Here is a 22,836-nt window from a genome sequence, read left to right on the forward strand (position 1 = left end):
GCAGTTCTGAAGGCAAAAGGGGGTCCAACCCGTTACTAGCATGGGGTACCTAATAAAGTGGCCGGTGAGTGTAGTTGTTAAGTTGAGAAAAAGGTGCACTTGCATTATTTTTCCAAAAATCATTTTTAGACACTGTCAATATAAACCTTCTAGAACATATATCTAAAACTCACACTTACATAGAAGACGGTGGTGTATGAATAGCTCAGTTTAGTTGCAGGCACCTAATTCATTTTGACTGTGTGGATGCACCACAGGTGATTTCTTTTAAAGCAAGTAAAATCTTGCCTAAGAGAAGTATCAACTTAACCTGCATTTTGTGCCTCATAAACATCTCTGATATGAGGAAACTTTGACTCCTATAAATTTTCCTTAGCCTGTGTGTGAGCCATATTTGTAAACCAACGCTGAGGTCAGTTGACTGACTGGCAGGGAACGTGCTGTGATTTGAATCTGATTCACATACCCCACTACACAAAACACTAACATAAGCAAAGACAGACAGAGATCAACATGTGCGCTTTCACCTCTAGTGCGTGCATGCGTGCCTGCATGCGTGCCTGCGTGCATGCGTTATTGGCCGATGAGCGCTCCAAAAACAAGCACTGTGAAAGCTTTTGCCACAACAACTAACCTCTTCAGACCTAATAACTGTGGCGTTTTCACTGGGAATACAAAATACTGCTTCACAAACAATTTAAAAGTGGCGGGTAGGGTTGGGAACCATTAACATTTTCACCGATACTGGTACCTGAAAATCAGTGCCTTTTTTGGTACTTTCCCTTTGTAATAGAAAAATGTAGAACATTTTACACAGCACACAAACTGTAACTTTTATCTTATTCTATTCTATTTTAGCCAGTTTTTATTTTCACGTTTTTAATTGCTCTTAAATGTTTTATGTAAAGCACTTTGCATTGCCTTGTTGCTGAAATGTGCTATGCTAATATAGCTGCCTTGCCTTGTCCTACAACCTCCAGCCTGCCAGTCTGTCACCAGGGCATAGAGAACGCTTTTGCTCCTGTCTGTCTTGAAAGTGTAACATTAACTGCACCGTGATCCCGCCATTACATCATCTTTATATGATATCTGTGTGAAGTTTTGAAAAGTATAACCACAGTTGCAACCACTTTACCGGCATTGCTGTGAGTCTTGCTCCATCTGTGACCGCAGCCCTGCACGTGTGTCGGAGCCGAGCTCCGCTCTTTGTGAAACATACAGATGGGTCAGAGAAGGTCTTATGCGCTCTCAGTAACTGAAATTTTGCAGATTGATTTAACTTGAATTGGTCCTCCGAAGCATAATTCTGCATTTGTACTGATATTGCGAGACAACTTGACCTCATTACCTCAATGAGAAAAATCATCACCTTTTAATATCGCAAGATCTTCTCACACCTCTACACATTACCCTAATATCTGGGGGGACGCCGACAGTGCAAAGAGCCGATCAGTCCGGTGTAGGGCTGCTCGATTATGGCCAAATTGATATCCGGGATTATTTTGATCAATATTGAGATCACAATTAATTATCCCAATTATTTGTTGATTTTAACCATAACCATTGTATTGTCACATAAATCAGTTATAAATAGCCTATAGGTTATTTATAACTGCTTTCACATCCCTAGTGTGCTAGAGATCTTCCACTAGTCCAGGACTAAAAGTCCTATCTCTGTATATTTTGGTTGAATGGGAATACACACTATATACCTCTGCATTTTTTTTACAAATCCTGCTAAATGTTCAGTTTAAGGTCAAAGCCACTTTTCACAAGCTCTTTCATTAAAACAGCTTGGGATTAAAATGACTGGGTGCGTATGCTACTCACAGAGTGACGGTTGACTCGTTATGAATGGGTCCGGCACGGGTCGAATGGCAGGTCAGCGGAGTTACACACGTTGTGTGTATGAAACGTCTGTATCATCTGCATTTTTATGAACTATGATGGTCCAGCATGCTTCGTCTCCCATGCTATTAATCAACAGACTGAAGTTTGTTGCATTCAATAACTTTCGCCTGAAAAACATCACAGACTTTACAAAATGTTGTGTAAACTGGTAAACCTTGTGACCGTCGTATGACCGACTGTTATCTGTTGTGGAATTTTCCTCACGTTACTGTCTTCTGTGACTGTCTACATCTAGAAACTAAGCTACAGGGTGCAGGGAACAACTCTGACTGGCACATGATCAGACAGTGGTTTACAAAGATGTAGATTGGTTTTTCAAAAAAATAAATAATTGAGCATTCTATGAACGGAATGATGCATTTAAAATATCCCTCGATCACGCAAATTTGATCGTGGGAAGCCAAAATCATGATCGTGATTACAATTCAATTAATTGTGCGGCCCTAGTCCTGTGAATTAAATGTTTGCTACCAGTTTATTCTGCAAAGTTGTTTCCATATCCCCTTAGCGAATCAACTCATTTTCAACAAAGGCAAAAGCCTCCTTAAAAGACTATAATGAATGTTTTAGCACACATGTAGAATTTTTATTGAATGATGTTTCCATCCAGCTGTTCTAATGCAATACTTTAAAATGCACATAAAAATAGATGAATGGAAACACAACAATTGAATCACACTGGAGGCCACTGGTGCTGGTTAGCTTAGCTAATAGCCACAGAGCTGGCTGGACACATGACATATGTACCCAGATCGTTTCTACTGCAGAAATAGTATTTGTTGTTAATCAAATGACCTGTGTTCATTTAGCATTAGAGTTCACCAGTTGAGCAGTTGTTAGAAACAGCCAAGAGGTGATTTAGATTTTAGCATGTAGGTTTTTAAAATCACTACACGTTGTCAGTCTTGAGGTGGGGCCTTAATAGTATGCTCCCTAAATTAATTATGCTGTTACTATAACATGCTGATGTTATTGTGCTTGTGGTGTGTGTCAGTGCATCTGTCATTGTACACACAGTATGCTGCAATATGCTGAAGTGTTGGCCTCTATCTGACCGCAGAGGGAGTGGCTCAGAGGAGAGAGAGGATGCTACAGGAGGGTGAGGAGAGAAATGAACAGGGGAAGACATTAGTTAGTTAGGGATATCCCTGACTAAGAATTTACATCAGAATTTACAGCTGAATCTGATTGGTCAAGTCTTGTCTATAGTTGGCTGATCGTTGAAGATTTTTTTTTCCTTTGTTTAAGCTTCATGTAGAAAAACAACAGAAACAAAAACATACATGCTCACGTACACATATACAATTATTGGGAGAAATGTAAAATCAGACGTCACCCCCCTATAACCCGAATGGAATGCTCCTCTGTTTCATAACCACATTTTCTGCTGCTGCGACTATTCAACTGTTAGATTGTCAGTTGAATCAGGCCTTTCAGATTGAATCATGGAATAGTCAAATATTCAGGTTCAGACCTATATTCAATACGTTTAAACCAGACTACTCCTTTCAATTTAATTAGAGTTGATTTAAGTTCAATAATGGATTTGATGTCTACATATCATAGCTTGTAGTTAATACTAATATTTTCATGAACGAATTTGTCATGCAGACACAAATACAATTTATAAACTGTTTAGTGGCAACAACACTTCAGTGAGTGAAATACACTCACACTGTTAGCAGATGTTATGTTATTACTAACATGGAATTACAAATGAGATTGGGCCTTTGGTTTTGTACAGGGTTTCTTCTTGTTGTGTGTGTGTGTGTGTGTGTGTGTGTGTGTGCCTTTTGGTGACTGCTAGCTTGTAAATATCATTTTTCTGTATTTCATGTGTCAGTGAAATGCTCTGTAGCTATAACTGCCCATCATAGTCAAGCGGGTAAACCTCTCTTCAGAATTAGAAGTTACTATGGCGCCATTTTGATCCTAACAAGCCATCACCTGCAGTTAGCTTTCCATTGACCGCCATTCATTTTGACGTCACTTTGACAGGAATATCTTTACATCTGAAGTGTTTAAAGACTCTATTAGTCTGTTGTTATTTTTAAAGAAACACAACAATGGATAAAAGGCTCTTTTACCCCTTAGCAGACGTTTACAAAAAAAAATAGGCTTGCGATTGGGTCATAACCACGCAATTTACTGTCACATAGCAGATGAATTACTGGACAGGATAAGCTTGCAGGCAGTTTTGACTTACATTAGCTATTTATGTTTAATTACTGATGTTAACTAGCATTTTTCGCTACAAGGTTTGTATATTTCTGAGAGTAGTCAACCTTCCTGTCACTTTGTTTGGTGTGGGAGAGGTGGGAGTTTAGGAGAGGTTAGAGTGAATGCAGTAGCAAAGAGGGAGGAAGGGGCTGTGGTTTGCTGTGTTTACTCATGTCTCTCGTCCCATACACCAGTAAAACAGGGAGCAGTCCATCCTCTGTAGCTCTGTGCTTCTTGAGCTGGCTGGATGTCTTGCTGGCTGGATGTCTTGTTGGATGTCTTGACTTGACTGACTTGACTGGAGGGATATAAATAGCAGTCCTTGAATAGGTTAACTGCACATTGAAGGGAAGGATAATGGGGGAGGGGAAGGGAGATGGAAGTGGCGCCAGGAAAGATAGGACAGCCAGTGTCTCAAAGTAGAGAAAGAATGATGCAGCTAGGGTGTCATCTGTTCAGTCACTCCGTCAGTCACAAAGATGATCATACTTGGATACACTGGAAGAAAGAGTGCATTATGGAGGAGAGAATTGAGGGATGGAATGTATGATTAATTCATAGCCCATGTGAAGGAGAAGTCCTCTCTTCTTAACGAAGGAAGGCAGAGGATTGTTGTTGTCTACTTGCATGGAGGACAGAATAGACAATGAGAACGCAGAGCACATTAAACTGTACAGAACTACAAAACCAGTCACTCATACCTGGTAGATTTGTAGTTGTTGTTCTAGAAGGCTATCGTCCACTTCATCTTCCTCACTGGGAGGGATGCCATGAAGTAGGATAGGTTAGACCCCAAATTATGAGGGGGGGTAACTATGGCGGTAACTAGCTGTTTGGGTTTTTGTTGAGACGTGCCAGTCACGTTCCTAAAGACATTCCTCAGCTGTTCCTAGCTCTCTCAGTATTCCCACAACATTGAGGTTATATGCAATATCTTAAATAGACTGTCCGGTTGTCATTTCTTAATTTCACCATATGACTGCTTTAGTTGTAGTATGATTGGTATGAATAGTGTGCCACTGTTTTTTTGAGGGATTATAGTTTCTCTTGCAGATATTATCAGGCATGTTTTAAGGTATTTGGGCTGACTGTGCTTGTTCTTTGGGTTCTTTCTGGAAAACAGATGTTTTGCCTGCCCCACTGCAACCCAGCCTTCTGTCCTCCCCCTCAACTGCTCTTGCTCCAGATCAGGGGTGTAATGGTTGAAAATAGTGTTTGATGTGCCGCTAATGGCAGCATCGTCTGGCAGTGTGTAAATGTGTTTTTAAAGAAATGTAGTGGACAGTTGCTAACCTCCCCCACCATCTCTTTTTTTTTTTCTCTTTCTCTTTGTTCCAGACGGTCGATGACGATGCAATGGCAGCGTGAATGAAGCTTGGCGTGGGGAGAGCTGAACGATGCCCAAAGGTGGGGGTTCTAAAACCCCCCAGCTGGACCACTTCCCACTCAACACTGACATGGTGGAAAAGCAGGGTGGGAAGAAGGTAAAACTAAACAACCTACAAACACACTGTGCCCAATAACCAAATGTTTATTTACAGCATATCATCCCAGCTTCAACTGCTGTTAGACCTTGAAACTTTACAGAAACCTTACAAAACCTTGGAAGGCCTCACAGACCATAAGGGAACGTTAGAGAAAATAAATAAGAAAAGTGCTTTTATTTTTCAGTTATCAGAACCATAAAGTCCAGCTCTAAGTAACAAGGTAATAGATTGTTGGAAACTGATGGCCGCAAAGAATGTAGTATTTGTGTCCTTGAAATTTAGACAAAATAAGGCAGAATTTCCCAGAGGGACCTTGGGGATTGAACAGCCTTGTTGGCTTGTTAAGATATACTTTATTCACTCTTGAAATGCAGGCTTTGAAGGTAGTGTCCCCTGAATTTGACATAGGTACAGTCTTGTTGATTGCAGTGGAATAAAGTGTTAGGCGCAGCTTGATGATGTCATGTGTGTGCCAACTGTTTACCTACCAAGAGCAGCAACACAAAGCAAAAAGAGGAGAGGTGCAGCTTATGCGGGCATGGATTTACAGCCCTCTGCAATGGATTGCATCAGACTCTGGCATGGAGGGAGGGAGGGAGGGAGGGAGGGAGGGAGGGAGGGAGGGAGGGAGGGAGGGAGGGAGGGAATGAAGCGCTCAGGGGTGGGTGGAAAACAGAGTGAGACGAAAAGAGCAGGCATTGCCAGTAGCCTTCAAACAGGGTGTCATTCAAAGGCAGATCTGAGGAAAGTCTCTAGTTTCCAAAGCTGTCTTTAAACAGGGTGGCCATGGGTCCTTAAAAAGTCACTTTTCCTAAAAATGTATTAAATTGTCTTCAATTCAGTTTGGATAGGTCTTATATATGTTTGTGTCACGTCATGGCAAAATGCAAGCAATCTGTTCTGCCAGCTAGGTTAAATTTTGTTTCGGGTAGGCATTGCACTGCGTTGTTGCAGTAACATAACCCCATTTGTACATGTCCTACCCGCTGACCAATCGCCTATCCTAACTTCAACCACTTGATGCCAAATGCCTAACTCCAACCAATCAAGCTGCTTTGTGGGCGGGTCTTGGCTTGGCTGTAGTCAGTGAGATTCTTAATTTCGCTGCATACAGATAATACAGCAATGGTGGATAACTACCTTAAAACATGGAGAAATGCAAGTTTAATTATAAATGGCTTAAAAACAACTGGTATTCTTGGTTAAAGATGGTCCCTGGAAATGTGTATGAAGCGAAGTGCGTTATGTGTCGGAATGGGGTTCAGAGCGGTGAAGTCACATGTATAGAGCAAAAAACACAGAGACCGTTGCTATTTTCTGCTCCGGCATTTCCACCGCTAGTAACGATGTCAACGCTACAATGCTGGATGTTACGATGGTAAATCCACAGCCAACAATGCCAGCTGACCTACGAGCAATTTGTGGCTCTACGCCAACACTCCGAGCTGAGGTGATATGGGTGCTGAGGACCGTGGCAAACCACAATTCATACAGGTCAAATGACTGAAGAAGCGTTCCAAGCAATGTTTCCAGATTTGGGGCTTGTACAGTCATTTACCTGTGAAAAAGACAAGACCAGATACGTGGCTAAATTTGGATTGGCGCCATATATCAAAAAAGAGCTCATCACTGAATATATTTCTATGATATTTCCACTTTGTATCTCCATTTTAAGTTTGGTCTTAAATTTCATTCAGAAGTGGTATTAAAAACTCTTAAATTTAACCTGTTTATACCTGTAGCCACCCTGTTAAATTTAATTCAGCTAAATAAAACTCTTGAGATAAGCTTTGGTAATTTGACCATTCATTTTCTACCAACGCAATTTAGCTCTGCATTTGCTCTTGTGTTTTTTCTTCCCTTAAAGAAATCCCTCTCATGCATGTTGGTTTCCCCACTTAGATGCTCATTCGCATTTGCTCATGCCCGGATGTGCATCATGCTTTTACATGAATTGTGTGTTTGCTAACTGGAGACAGATGGAAAAAGGAGAGAGAGAGAGAGAGGGAGAAAGAGGGAGAGAGAGAGAGGGAGAGAGGGAGATCAGCTAACTGTAGCTGACACTGTTTGTCTGTACTGTACCATGACATCATAGTCTTATGACTGGGGCAGGGCAGGGGGAGGAGTTCAAAGAGTCTACACAGAATGGGAAAACCTGCCCTGAGGATACAGAGAAATGAGTTTGGGACAGAAGGAAGGACAGAGAAATTAAGTGAAATAAAATGAGTGTGTGTACATTACATCTAACCTGTTCCTTCATCTGCAAACCTAAACCCCTTTGTACATGATGCGTACTGATTAAAAACACTGTAAACCAAAACATCTTTTTGGTCTGAGCAATTTGATAAATACATCAGGGATTCACAACAGAGTAACTCAAGTCGCTGGTGTAAATTCCCTTTTTACTGAGTGCATAATCCTTTATTTTCTTTCTGTGGATTTTGTCACAGATGGTGTCAACATTACTTGACAAGCACATGTCATTACCTGAAACATTCCAGGATCGACTACTGAATATAAAGAGGATGCATTTATTCTGCATGGGACAGACCAGAACTGCACATAACAAATACTGTAGTGATAAAGGGCACAACATTAATTTTATATAACAGTAGCTTTGTAATTGTAGTATAAAAAATGAAAATAAATTTGTGTTGGTAATGAACTATTATAGAGAGATGGGTAGATAAGAGTTAAAAGTATAATAAAAAGGTATGTCCTTTCAACGTACAGTGTGCAGATTGCAGATCTTAAATTTGTTTAAATTTGGGCTTTGGACAACACCAATTTTGCTGTTTAAAAAGATTGCATAAACTAGGTCTAATTGCTGTGGTGGAGGAAAAAGAATACAGAGCAACTGTCTGCTGTGGTCATTAAGCCCTTTATATGTACAACTTTGTGACTGGAGGTACTGTTGTAAAATAAACTGACTCAATTTGTACCATACATGCTTTTATGCAGCCATAATGAATACAAAGTATGGAATACTATTTATTTATAAGCTTTTTTGGGGGGGGCCCCAGATACAGTCCCAGTCTTGTACTATTGAGTATCTGCCAAGAGTATGCTCTGCAACTATTTCTTACTTTATTCCTTATTAATACAGCTTTCACACGGCACACGTGGGATTAGGATTCACATTAAAATAAGTAAAGAAATTCAAATGTTTGTGTGAAATTTTAGAAATATGTCCTTTCTTTTGACTGTTTTCCGTAATGTGTAGTGTCTGACAGTGTTTTCTATGTCTCTAAATGTGTCTGGGGTGTTTTCAACTTTGTGGCTCTGCTGCTGTTGTACTCCATTAACGGAAACTTCTGGCTTTACAAACTTTCTGGTTTTACTTTCACTTGCCTCTCCTAACTCACCCACAAATGTGTGTAGTAAAAGTTTGTTGGGGAGACAAAATAAGACATTTGAAGAAATCACTTTGAGCTTTATGAACAAAAATAAATTGATCAGTTGATAAAAAAAACATTGATTCATTTGATACTTATAATAAAACACTTTACTGTAACCCTATAAGAATTCATTATAAAAATCTCCAGAGTTTTCTGTAAGCTGTAACTTTTGTGAAGCGGTTAGTCAGGATAAGCAATCCCAATCAAATTCCAATACAACAAAGAAACAAGTTTAAGAAGCACACTGCTATTTTCATCTGTTGCTAGCAGATAGACTTGGGCCTGTAATTGTTTCCATCAACTGTGGTCCACAGAGCCTTGTCGGCATCAGTTTAAGGTAGCCTTCTCATCCTGCGCCCGGCTGTCTGTGCTGTTATCTAGGAGGAAACCCCATGGAAATGTTTTAATCCGCAACGCCCATGATCGCTAAAAGAGTCTGGTCAGAGAACGGCACCAACTACCGGAGAAGGTTGCAAGATCCACAGCTAGCTCATTCTCGACTGACTGAATTAGCCTGCTTCTTTTTAACTTGTATATGATGTTTAAATTACCATGCTATTTCTTTATTCTAATTAAAGCTGTGTTGCCTCTAAACAATGTCACTTAAAGTGTTCTCCATGTTCTGATTTGTCTCTTCCAAAGGATAAAGTGTTGTCAAACAAGACTCCCAAATTGGATCGCAGTGATGGGGTCAAGGAGATGAAAGAAAAGGCCCCTAAAAGGAAGCTGCCTTTTACTGCTGGAGCTAATGGAGACCAGAAAGATTCCGACTCAGGTAAGAATTAGAATGAGAATCAGTTTTAATGGCCAAGTAAGTGTGAACAGGATATATGACTCTGGCTTTTTGTTGCTCTCAAAGTACATACACAAATGTAGACAAACGGCTAAAAACAAGGACAACAAAGCATAACCATTTGACAGCTCTTTACATATGTAAGTGTGTATATAAAAAAAAGTTTATATATACATGTACACATATGCTTATGCATACATATACTACATACAATTACACGTAAACAAAGGCCAATGCAAAAGTGTGAATGATGCTGGAATATTGCTGGAATTATTAATAAAAAAAGGTTGCTTATATATCTGAAGTAGGGGGATGTGACAGGATTTACGTTGTATGATTTTACAAATATGTACATGTATGTGTTTAACACTATTAAGTATGTAATGTACTTGAAAGGTGGATGCTTGGTGTTACAGGGTTATTGCACAGTGATTGATCCTGACACTACGGACTGGTGTTCATCATAATGACATCCTGTGGGAAGAAACTGTTCTTGTGTCTTGGCGAAACAGTATTCTGTAGCAGCTACCAGAGGGGAGAAGCTGAAACAGGTTGTGTCCAGGATGTGATTGGTCTGTAGTGATGCTTCCTGCCCGTTTCCTGACTCTGGATGTGTATAAGTCCAGGATGAAGGGCAGGTTGGCGCCGATGATTTTCTCTGCAGCCCTGACGGTTGCAGTCTGTTTCTGTCCTGTTGGGTGGCTTATCTAAACAGCGATGGACGTGCAGAGAGCAGACTGGATGACTGCATTGTAGAACTGGAACAGCAGCTCCTGAGGCAGGTTGAACTTCCTGAGCTGGCGCTGGAAGTACATCTTCTGCTGTTCCCTGATGGTGTCAATGTTGGACGTCCACTTAAGGTCCTGAGAGATTGTGGATCCTAAAAACCTAAAGGATTCCACAGCAGACAGAGTTGTTGAATATGGTAATGGGGGTGCTCCGGGTTGTTTTGACTGCACCAGAGGGCCAGCTGTCCAACCTCCCATTTGTATGCAGACTCATCACCTTCCCGGATGAGGCCAATGACTGTTGTGTCATCTGCAAATTTTAAGTATTTAACAAACGGGTCTCCTAAAGTGCAGTCGTTGATATAGAGGGAGAAAAGCAGTGGGAAGAGCACACATTCCTGGGGGGCGCCAGCCCTGATTGTCCAGGTGCTGGATGAGATTTCCCCAGGCCTCACCTGCTGCCTCCTGTGTCTCAGGAAATGTGTGACCTACTAAAAGGTTGGAGCTGGGACAGTGAGCTGGGTGAGTTTGAAGCGGAGGATTTCATGGATGATGAACTTTGGGATATGCATTTACTTATGTTTTGAAGTAAAAGGGAATGGGAGTTATTACATCACATCCTGTCAGTCTTGCAGGAAGTAGTGAGGCATGCTCTGTAAAGATGGGGGTTGGGCTTTGTGAAGGTAATGGGATCCCAGCTCTAGCTTCAAGTCAGCTGTGGGTCTGGCAGAACACAGGGATGTGATCCTGAAGTCTGAAAGGAGAGGAAGGCCACACAAAATCAGGATGCAGTTAACTGAGAATCTATGTAACATACAGGCCTGACCAGGTCCGGCTTATGGTAAGGCTCCCCATTTTGTGTTTTCTTTAATTAGGGAGAGAAGGACTACTGCTCCTGCTTGTTTGACTTTGGGCTTTAAGGGTTCAGGATTGAGTTTGTTGATAATAGTCCAACTCAGAGGCTTTGGTAACAGCTTTATCGTCACCACTGGCTGAGTCAATACATTGGTTTATGTTCTGTGATTACACTCGGAAAAAGGAGTGGAGAGCTAAAAGCATACATGTTGCAACACTTGCTATTATGGTTTTGGGCCAAGTTTACTAAGATTGGACACGTATTTTGTAGACACATGGCTCAAGGGAATTATGGAAATAAGTGGAATGTTGATTAAGAAAAGCTTGTTTCTTATTGTTTCTTTGATTGGCACTCTTGAATCTCTGTAGTGCGTGTGTGTGTGTGTGTGTGTGTGTGTCATTGTCTTTTGTATGCTTACATTTATATTTGATATACTGTTTCTTGAGGAATAATATTAGCTTGTTATGTGCTTCATTCTCAGTAGTTGGTTTCATATTATTTACCTGTTTGCTACCTAAGGCTACCCCACCCCCATCAGTAAGAGAGGGGGGGGGGGGGGAGAGAGAACTCTCACCTGATGAACAATAGCTGGACTTTGTATTCATATGGTAATGCCTTTATTCTTTATTGGGTTGGGCTATGTGGCCTTTAGACCCTGACTCTCGTTACCTATCTGAAGCATACTATAAGCAGAATTGTCTCCTAATAGTTTTTTGTGTTTACAAACTCTAGAAGCCTGGAAGTTTACTTTTGCCATTAGACTATTCTCACCGTTCACACAACTGCTGCTACCAGTTTCTGTCTGTCATCTTAGTACTTCAAGGATGTATTGCCTCACATTGGCAAAATTGTTTTCACTTAGCAGTGGCTAGCTAGATTGTTTAGCCTGTGTGTGTTGTTAAGCAGGACTTGTGTGTCTACATACTTTTCTTGACTGTATATCGAGTTGTTTCGGCATTTCTGTGATTCATAGCATGACTTTGTTGCTTGGCCTTTCAAGTTTCAGGTGTGTAGGCCATTTGCAAACTTTCACACATCTGACTTCACAGCCCCCATTCTACCCTTCCCCACTACTAAGTCTTCATTCTCTTGTGGCTTGAGTTAATGGAGATGAATTATGACCGTGGGGTAGGGTATCTTATACCAAAATATTCTGTAGCCTTATCCTTAGCTAAACTCTTAGAAAACATTTATTTATTTTATCTATTGTTTTTGTTGCTACTAAGGACATTAATTAAAAGATAACATAAAGGGAAAAAATCAAAATACATTTGTCTTTTGGAATGGTTCATGTATAATGTTTTATGAAATTGGCAGTTTTTGTGTTTTAATGCTAATATTTAGTGTTGCAGATTGCTTCACAATAACAGAAAGATAGAACCGAAAAGAAAATAGAAAGATATGGACTCATAGATTTTCTCTGAAAGTGCTAGCATGCATTGTTTTAAAACAACGCAAGCTGATTTTATACAGTGTAGTTCTTAAGTCCTAGCTCACCAGTTTCATCATTTACCCCATTTCCACCCGCTAGTAAAATCAGATCCGAGTGAGATTATTTCCACATTGTACCTCAATACTGACAAATTAATGATAATTAATCACGTTGTTCTAAATCCTCTTTTCTGAAGCAAAAATGTTTCCAGACAATGGACAATGCACTTTTTTTAGGCACAAGTTGCAACAAGAGTTATCCTCCATTATGCTTCCCATGCAGGTGACTGGTCAGGGCGAAGTCACATGACTTGATAGATTGTAGATTACAGCTTCAGAATTTCAACGTCGATACATTTTGGATTAACGGTCCAGCCCCTAGTACAGATGAAAACAAACTAAGGATGCATTGAGATCCGATCACTAAAGCCGCATTCGGAGGTGGTCTAGATCACAGTCTGATAGCAGTAACCGTTATGATACCTGGGCCAGATTAACGACCGCCTACTCAACTATGGCCAGAGCTGCGTATTCAAAGTATTTCTCACGTCCCAGAAACCACTGAGAGTGAATCGTGTGTTTTGGATGTTATTATACTGTCGACGATGTGTCGGCGTGTTTGTTCCAGCGCTGTTGTTTGTATACATTGCTATCAACTCATCCCCTAATTATCATGCACATGCAAGTGGCCTGCTGGTGTTTACAAACATTACAAGGGCCTAGAAATGAGCTAGAAGAGGCCCGAGAATATCTCTCTCTCTCTCTCTCTCTCTGTGGCCATGCCCAGCTCACTGCAGATCATTCAAGTTTAAGTTAATCAAAGCTCCCAAAATTTTAATGCTCATCCGTACTTTTGCAGAATTGCCAAGCTTCCCTTGACCTCCTCCTGAAGAGTGCAGCAGCATTCCTCCTTCCTGAGGTCGTCCTCCTGCTCTCCTCTCCCCTTTTCCTCCTCACCACCACTATCCGCAGAAGAAGTCATTCAGAGATAGATGGTAGAACAGTCTTTTCAGATTAAGACTGTGTCCACGCTAAGGAGTCAAAAAAAGGTTGTGTACTTGTCAAATATATATAAAAATATATATCCTGTTATAAGGAGTGAGACAAACACAGCCTTGTGCTGTCTAGGATCACTTAACTGTGTCTGAACAAAGCCAAACAAATAGTTTTGTTGTTGTTAAAGTGCAAAAATTATTGATTAATCTATTGATCAATTGGTACTAAATTAAATCTACAAGTTCCCAGTTCTTTAATTGTAAGGATGTGTTGCATTTCTCTGTTTTAAGATCACAAAAATGTGTATTATTTGGAGTATTGGACTGTCGGTTGGATAAGTAATCAGACAAGGATATTTCTGGACTCTTTCTAATGTCCATGACAATCCATTAAGCAATATCAAAAATAATTTGTTGCAGCACTAATATTTGTATGTGTCTATGTCAGACACCTGTTATCCAAAGGTGTAAAGTGGAATTTCCGCATTGCTGCCCATATATGGTCAAAATGTTAGTTATTCTATGACATAAAACTGTTGTATGGCAACAGCAGTATTGTGTGATCATGCATACTGGCATTCAAGATGAGCAATCAAAGATGAGGTGACCAAAAGCTGTCCTGTCAACATTACTGCCGTACATCACTTTACCATTTCTGAGCAGGCCTGCCTCATACTTTCCACTCTTGGGTGTGAAAATGTGCAGTTAAAATGTGCAATGGGGCCAAAACTCATGTTCCAAACACATTTAGCTGGCTTGTTGTTGTCGTATTCTAAGTCAGTTGCTCTTTTTCTGTCTTTGGATTTGTACCTTACCATAATGTGCTCGTGAACAACATTTGCAGCCTTCTAGGATATTAATTGTAATTGCAGCATTGCCTTTGCCACTGGGTCAGTTGTGTGGTATAGTAATGATGGTCAGAGATGTGAACATTGAAGGAAGGCACGAGCTGAACCTTGAAGAGTGGATTGCAAAAATAGGCAGTGGTTTGCACAGCTCTTTAGCCTCCATATTATTTATTTCTGGCAGGTTAAAACACTCATAGATTTGACTTTCTGTCTCCCAGACGCACACAGGCTCTGAATAAAACCAATAGACGAGGAGAAGCCTCACACTCGCTGCATACCTGATGAAAACAATATGCAACAATCATAGACACCGGGTACAGACGAGGCATCTTTCACTCCGCTATGTTCATGCTGTATTTTTTTCTCTCTTGCTTAATACCAAGCATTGACAAAACATCCTGTTGCCCACTTCCTGCCTCTTCTCCCTTAACTTCCTGTTTATGCAGTTTTTATTAGTCCCTAAACAGAACATTGTTCCAGGGTTCCAGAATAACTTTTTTACTAAAAGCACTATACTCCCTAATCAAAAAATGAAGGGGCGCACACCTTAAATCGACCTGCAACACAATTTTTTACATTTTCCCCATTTTAACTGTTTTACTGACAAATGCTTTAGGGATAAATACTGAAAATACAAAATAGGGCTCGACTATGGAAAGAAAATCACATATCACAATATCCTTAACCAAATACCAAATACAAAACACCCTGATATTGATATTGCGGCGATATTCTAGGGTTGACAATTGGTGCTTTAACAAAATATCTTCACACTTAGATTTTACATAAATAATCATCAGAAATGTGGACATTCTGTCTATGTGGGGAAAAGGCAAATAATAGAACAGCTAGAACAGTCTGGTAAGTTCAGAAAAGTGCATCACTTTCCTGTAATGCAGCCTTTAAAACCAGTAAACCACTTATGTCAATCACAATATTAAGATTTTCAAAATCTAACTAGATAACTAGTCTCATGTCACAATATCAATATAGTATAGAAATATTGCCCTGCCCTACTACAATGTGGTGTTTTACCTAATCAGATATTACAGTTAAATGGTGCTTAACAAATCCACATACAGAAATGTAAACAAAGTAATATTATTGTCACTGTACTGCATTATTGCCTCTGCCTCATACAGCCTCTCCCTCCCTCCTCTCTGTCTCTTTTTTGTTAACACTGAATTAACAACCATATCTAAGGTGATTTCCCTTCCATGTAAAGGGGAGTATCTAACTATCTATAACCCAGTGTGGGAAAGATTGATTGATGATGTAGCCGGAGAGAGAGGAGCTGACAACACTCACACAAGCAATATTTGTTTTAGTAAATGGCTATATATTTAGCAGCCTATATAGATTATTTTTTCAAAGAAAAACCTCTCGACCTTTCTCTCCCAATTGAGTGAGCGGTAGCTCAGCGTGTGGTAAATGTTGGAGGTGACATTAGCATTGATGTAAATATGCAAATTAAAAACTGAATGTGTCAACACAGCTCCGCCGACCGGAAGAGCACGGAAGCAGGGTGGACACCTAAACAGACGTAGGATGTAGAGGAGGGCTAACATTAGGCTAAGGCTAACTCCTGATCGGCTATCACTAATCAGCCTTTTCCTTGCCAATGTACGCTCTTTGGCAAACAAAATGGATGATCTTTGGTTGTGGATCACCACTCGTAAATGTATTATGGACTGCAATGTCAGGATTTTCACTGAAACATGGTAACAACAGCGTTGTGCAACATCATGTGCTGTCGATGAATTTGACGCTACGGCATGGTGTGTTCATGCCACCTGGGAATATCAGGGAATGCCCCGTAATTATGTTGTTTTTCCGACTGACACTACCCAACGTGAGTTGAGTGCAGATGTGAGTTCTGCATGCTCAGATTTAAAAGGTTTGCGGCATAACGTGTCAAAATGAAATTTGTGAAATCCATGAAATTATAATCTTTTCTCATTACAAACAATAACAGTATATGGAAATTTTTAGCTATCTGTGATCGTTTGATTGCTAACGTTTGCTCAAAACGCCATTAAAGTGACAGCCTTTGTTGTGTTTGATTGCTAACTTGTAGCCAGCAGTGAACGACTTTGGTTAAGTAGGGCCATTTTTACTGTATTGACATTACAGAAGTCTCTCGTTAGCATCTTGTAGGCTACATGTTGCAAAGTGATGCATGCGCAACTCACAACTTCACTCGACAGACATTGGGTAGTGACACGAATGCTAGCGTTCAAATGATGCGTGTTCTTCTTCTGTTATATTGCCGGTTGGCATAACAACTTGTTGTATGACTGCCACCAACTGTTGCGCGTAGCCTAGAGCATCAGGTGTGTGAAAACATGGAGGCGTACCAACCGCACATTGACAGGTGCTTGTTTGTGTTATCTGCAGGACAACGAACGGAAACAGGGCACAGATGAGTTTTTTTTTGTACATATGCCTGTTTATGAATAATTTGAAACATGTAACAGAAAATGTGTGTGTAAGTTTCTTGGCAGAGGCGTTTGTCCACAATAAACAGTTTATTCTCATTGAAATAGTTTCAGTGAACCAAAGTCGTCTACATCAAACGTAAGTTGTCAACACCAACTGGGAAACTGTTAGCAAAATCTAGCCCAAGTTTTCCACCTCTGATTCCCACAGGAAGTGGATGAACATGAATGATGTTTTCGCTAAAAAAAATGTCTTTCTGATGCCCGTGAACGCACAGAAACACAAGTTTAGATGACATTACCCACTCAGTTAACTAATCACTCACGGACCCTTCCCCCCTCTCCCACATTGGCCAACTCTGGCAGACACGCTCTCTCCTCCTTTTCCTTCTCTATCTTCCTCCTTTTCAACAAGAACTACAAAAATAAATAAAAAAGTCATCAACTTTGCAGGTTGCACATGTGCGAGTAGTTGTAATAAAATACTCTATCTCAAATGCAGTCTGGAGCCCTGGTTTTACTCGAAAGTGCTACAATCAAACATACCTGGTCAGACTGGTTAGAGTGGTTCTTCTTGTCATGAGGTTGTGTTGGCTTACTGAACCAGACAGTCTCTTTGTTTTGTCGTGAGCTGAAATGGTAGTATTGTACGCCTGTCCAATCAAAACCTACGTCTATTTTTACCAGCCATTTATGTTTGATGTTGTCTCCCTCCCCTGTCCCAGGTAGACAGTCTATTCATGGGGTGACTATCCCTAACTAGCTTCCTTTCTTCTTTTTTTTCTCATTTTCTCTTATCTTGTTAGTCAAGATTCAAGCATTAAGCAGAGTAAGGTCTCAACCCCGTCTGAAAGCTGACTAATATGATTTTACTGAAACACAAAACAGCCCAAAAAGCGATGGCTAAATAGACTTTCAACAGAAATTCACACTATGGGAGTAGGAACAGTATGTTGTGTAAATGTTTGTTCATTTGTATAACCCAGTAGTCCTCATGTGACATTTATGTTTTTTAAATCACGTAAGGATGACTGATAGTGAGCATAGATTGGACACTATCAGTCATGTTAAATAAAGTTGTATTTACCATTTAGTAATTGTCCTTAATTGAATTCTCAGATTGATTAACTAAACACAAACTTTATGAAAGCAAAAATAATATCACTTCCTGTAAACATGTGGAACAAATGTTGCTTGTAGCTGTGTCCCGTTTTCTAGAGCATTCTGTCAAAAGCTAGTATAGCTTAACAGTTTGAAACTGTGATTATACCTGCTCCAAGTGCCCCATGTCAGAGATGAGCAGGCCAGTTACTGCCAATGATGATGAATCTTGTATTAGAGACTTTGTGTATTGTTAGTAGCAGTCCTCTACATGGATGCATCGAGGTAATAAATGCCCTCCTGGTTCTAAATCTTGTAAACATAGCCTGGAAAAGCTAGCGTAGCACTTTCTCTGTTCTGCTGCTAAAAAAAAACCTGTTCGGACTGCTTCTGTGGTGCCTGCTGTTAAAGTCCTAGCTGAAGGAATGTGTCTAAATGGCAAATGCTTTGAAGAACGTGAGAGTGTATCAAAGAGGGGTGGGGGCACATTAACTGTAAGTGTTCACAGATGTTCATGAAAGTTCATCAGCTCTGTGCTTGTGACTGGAAAAATCTTTTGCTGGAAAGCCTTTAGCCGCGGAAGTGTGAGCCGCCATGCTTCCTTCTTGTCTTGTTTACTTGTGTGTTTGTGGCCTTGAGGAATGCAGCCAGTCTCAGAATGAGAAAAGTCCCAAAGCAATCAGGCTCAGACACATCCACCCATCTACGAGTGTCTCTATGCATGCACATTTGACATTTGCTGTTCCCATTTCCTTCTTTGTTGTAGCAATCTGCATTGTTGCTAGCTGTTTCTTGCTTTCAGCTGTGGGAGTTGTTCCCACTAGGTGATGAAGTGTTACAGTCATGTGTAGCTTTATCCTCTGTAAGGGTCATCAGATGGTATGTTGCCACTGAAAATAATTGCTGGGTGTGTCTTTGGGGAGCAGCTGCTTTTGTCCAGTAGCGCCGTGTCTCCAGTAAAGCTGGCAGGCACGCAGGCAGGCAGGCAGGCATGTGGTGACCTTGGCAAGGCCGTGTTGAATTGAAATGTAAACCAACTATTTCGTAATAACCGCTGGTCTGCCAAGTCCCACCCTCTTTGCTGTCTTCTCGATCTGGACTGATTGGCTCAGAGACAGACAGACATAAACACACTGGTGGTTGGCCCCTCCCTTCCTCTGGGGAATCTGGGTAATAAATAAAAAAGTCACCCCCTGCTACTACCAAACCTCTCACATGCTGGGCTACTTATACATCTGGTATGTCTGCAGATATTATAATTAGTTTTTTATTTACAGTTTCATTTAGACGATAGACATGGGAATTCATCATTTGCACGGGCAATGTGTGAGTTGTTATGAGAACACTATATGTTAAATTATTGAATACTTCTTTTCTTTTGGTCTAACAAAATAATCAGTCAGATGCCAGTAAGGACTCCTTGTAACTCTTGTGAAGTGGTTTCATTATCACTGTTGATCATTTATTGACTAGGATTTATCAAAAAATAATTTACATTTAAAAGTAGTCCTACTGTTTAAATATAATAAATTTGCTTTTGAAAATAGTTGTAATGGTGAGAGATGTAAGATATAGGAAAAATGGGTTAAGGTCTTACTTTAGCCAACAAATTTAAGAAATAAATTACTTTGTTTTGTTTCAGTGGATACAATATGTAATGATGTGAAAAAAAATATATCTTGTACCTTTTTATTAATCATAACAACAACAAGATGGATAATACATGTGACTAAAGAAAAAATAATACTGAATCTCTTGTATTGGTAGTACTCTAATGGCACATGACTTAACCTTAAAAACGTTCAGTACTTTCGATTTGTTGTGTGTGCGTGAATGTGTTATCAAGTGCATGCATACATGGACATGTGTGTCTATGCAGCGTATTAAATTTAATATTTATTTTCTCCTCTCACTTTTGTTACAGAGAAACCAGGTCCAGAGCGGAAGCGCATTAAAAAGGAGCCCACCAACACCCGGAAGGCGGGCTTGCCATTTGGAATGGGGATGCCAGGGATCCGGGCCGGGTACCCCCTCTCTGAGCGGCAGCAGGTGGCCTTGCTCATGCAAATGACAGCCGAGGAGTCCGTCAACAGTCCAGGTGCGTGCTTATCATGAAGGCCACGTCTGTGGATGGGTGGCAGACAAGGGAAGACGGATGGGAGGGAGTATTGTGTGTAGACAATGTTTGTGTGTGTTTGGGAGAGAGGAATGAAGGTGGTCTTAAAGGGAGAGGCTGGGGGGGAGTGTGGAGGGCGGAGGCATTGGGCTAAATCTTTGGAGGTTGAGCTCGTCAACTTTTTTTTTTTTTGCCACATCTTGGTCATACTCTGCCTCTGGACGAGACCAGGTACTTCTATCTAGTCATACAAGCTAGTCCACATAAATTCTCAGTCAGAAAGCTATTGTTCGGGCACCCAGATAGCTCAGTGGGCAGCTCAGTGGGCAGCTCAGTGGGCAGCCTGCGGCCCTTTGCTGCATGTCACTCCCCCTCTCTCTCCCCTTTCACATCTTCAGCTGTCCTGTCCATTAAAGGCCTAAAAAATGCCCCCCAAAAAAAAGAAAGCTGTTGTTCAGTTTTAGCAGACATAACAGTCTCACATGGATCTACAGTAGTGTAATTATTGCTCTAAAATACAGCATGGGACCATCAGTGAAACTAACTCTCCTGTGGTATTGCATTAATCTGGAACTAATACAATCCCACCACCTTAGTCAAATCACAACAGACTTCCAAAGGCAAAAGGCCTGCAAGCATTTAGTGTTTTATTTGTTATCAGATATCCTCTCTGCTGTTAGATGATTGTTAATATTTACTTCCTCCTTATAGTCTGTCAAGTCATTATTGGTCGTCAAAATCATTTTCCTGTCAGTGTATTTGATATAAAATAGTATTATTATTGCAATATTGTGCTTTTTCTTTTACTGTTGACATTTGAGAGACAATTATGTTGGTGAGGACCAATGGCTAGCCACTCTTATTCGTGTGTTTTGTTGTGTGTTCCTTTGTTGCATGCCTGAAGGCATGGGCATAGGTTAAGTAAGTGTGTTTCAAATATCATTTGGAGCAATAGCTGTGCAAACTCAATAATGTAAATGTGATTAAGGCTTGGGTTTAATCTTGTAAATTTGATGAAATGAGCTCAAGTGAAGTACCAAGTACTCTGCTGCTCATTGTTAGAGTAAGATTGCCCCCTTCTGGCTCTAAGCAGTTCAAACAAACCAGTATTTATAGTAGTAGAAGACAAAATAAAAAAGACAATAAAAGCAAATTCAAAAAGTGCCACTAGAAACTGTACAAGTGTTACAATTGTGTGTCCATCTCCTATCCACAGACACAACACCAAAGCATCAGTCACAGTCCAGTATAGGTCAGAAGGGAACGCCAAACTCTGCATCTAAAACCAAAGACAAAGTGAATAAACGGAATGAGAGAGGAGAGACTCGGCTGCATAGAGCAGCAATACGTGGAGAGGTACGCCGCATCAAGGAGCTCATCTGCGAGGGAGCTGATGTGAATGTAAAAGACTTTGCAGGTAAGAGGCTCCTTGTATAGTCTCATAATTTGTGCACAAAGCACTATATATTCATTTGAATGTTCCATACATCTCACACAGTAATTATTTTTATGATTAACAGTTTTTATCTTGATTTCTAATAAACAAAATAAAAAACATACAACTCACACCATGAACACATTCCCTACCCCTTGAACCCTCCCCACTCATCACCACCACTTATACAAAAAATCAAGACAGGATGAAATAATCATAATATTCAATACAATACAATAATAAGAAAATAGACAGCTGTAAACCAAATAAACATATATATGACAAAAAACACAGTAATTGCACATACTACACGCATTGTATACGCCTCTCCACAGTACATTAGGAGCCCTTTAGAATGCATAAACACTAGCGTAGACATTCAATCTTGAAAATCGTTTAAATGACTTTTTTATATCCAAAAGCTGCCGCTCTACCAATCTCACATATAGTAATTCTTATCATGTTCAGGCTGGACTGCATTGCATGAGGCGTGCAACAGGGGATATTATGATGTGGCCAAGCAGCTGCTGGCAGCCGGAGCAGAGGTCAACACCAAGGGTCTGGATGATGACACCCCTCTACACGATGCATCCAACAATGGACATTTCAAGGTTAAAAAATAATTAAATTACATTTCTAAATTCAAAAGGCAAAATAATAGATCTAATTATAAGTAAGTATATGTAAGACTCTAAATGTGGGTTATAGAGTGAGTTTCTCTTTCTCTTGAGATCATTATCCCAACTATCTGTCAAGTTCACTTATAGAGCTAGTGGTAAATTATCTTTAAACTTCTACAGTCTGAACCACAGAAGAACTTGATAATATCACCTCTTAAATTGCAATTTATATTTATGAATTTTTATTTTTATTTTTTGTTTCAGGTGGTTAAGCTACTTTTACGGTATGGAGGGGACCCACGTCAAAGCAACAGGAGAGGTGAAACAGCGTTGAAGGTGGCCAACTCTCCAACTATGCTGAATCTGTTGCTGGGGAAAGGCACTTACACCTCAAGTGAAGAAAGTTCATCAGGTACATAGTATTAAATCTTTGAGTCACCTAATTACATGACGGTTATA

At 40.3% G+C, this 22,836-nt stretch overlaps 1 protein-coding gene across 3 annotated transcripts in view; it reads left to right on the plus strand.

Moving 5' to 3' along the window:
* Positions 1-22,836, plus strand: part of ankrd11 (ankyrin repeat domain 11) — a 113,218-nt gene that overhangs the window by 79,064 nt on the left and 11,318 nt on the right. For all 3 annotated transcript variants that reach the window (XM_034881776.1, XM_034881756.1, XM_034881767.1), the window contains exons 3-8: positions 5,470-5,615; positions 9,659-9,791; positions 20,131-20,304; positions 21,539-21,739; positions 22,226-22,368; positions 22,642-22,789. In XM_034881776.1, coding sequence (XP_034737667.1) covers positions 5,529-5,615; positions 9,659-9,791; positions 20,131-20,304; positions 21,539-21,739; positions 22,226-22,368; positions 22,642-22,789 — 886 coding nt within the window. In that variant the 5' untranslated portion in view covers positions 5,470-5,528. The remainder of the gene's footprint in view (positions 1-5,469; positions 5,616-9,658; positions 9,792-20,130; positions 20,305-21,538; positions 21,740-22,225; positions 22,369-22,641; positions 22,790-22,836) is intronic.

Source organism: Etheostoma cragini, chromosome 1 (assembly GCF_013103735.1).
Source record: "Etheostoma cragini isolate CJK2018 chromosome 1, CSU_Ecrag_1.0, whole genome shotgun sequence".
NCBI lineage: Eukaryota > Metazoa > Chordata > Actinopteri > Perciformes > Percidae > Etheostoma > Etheostoma cragini.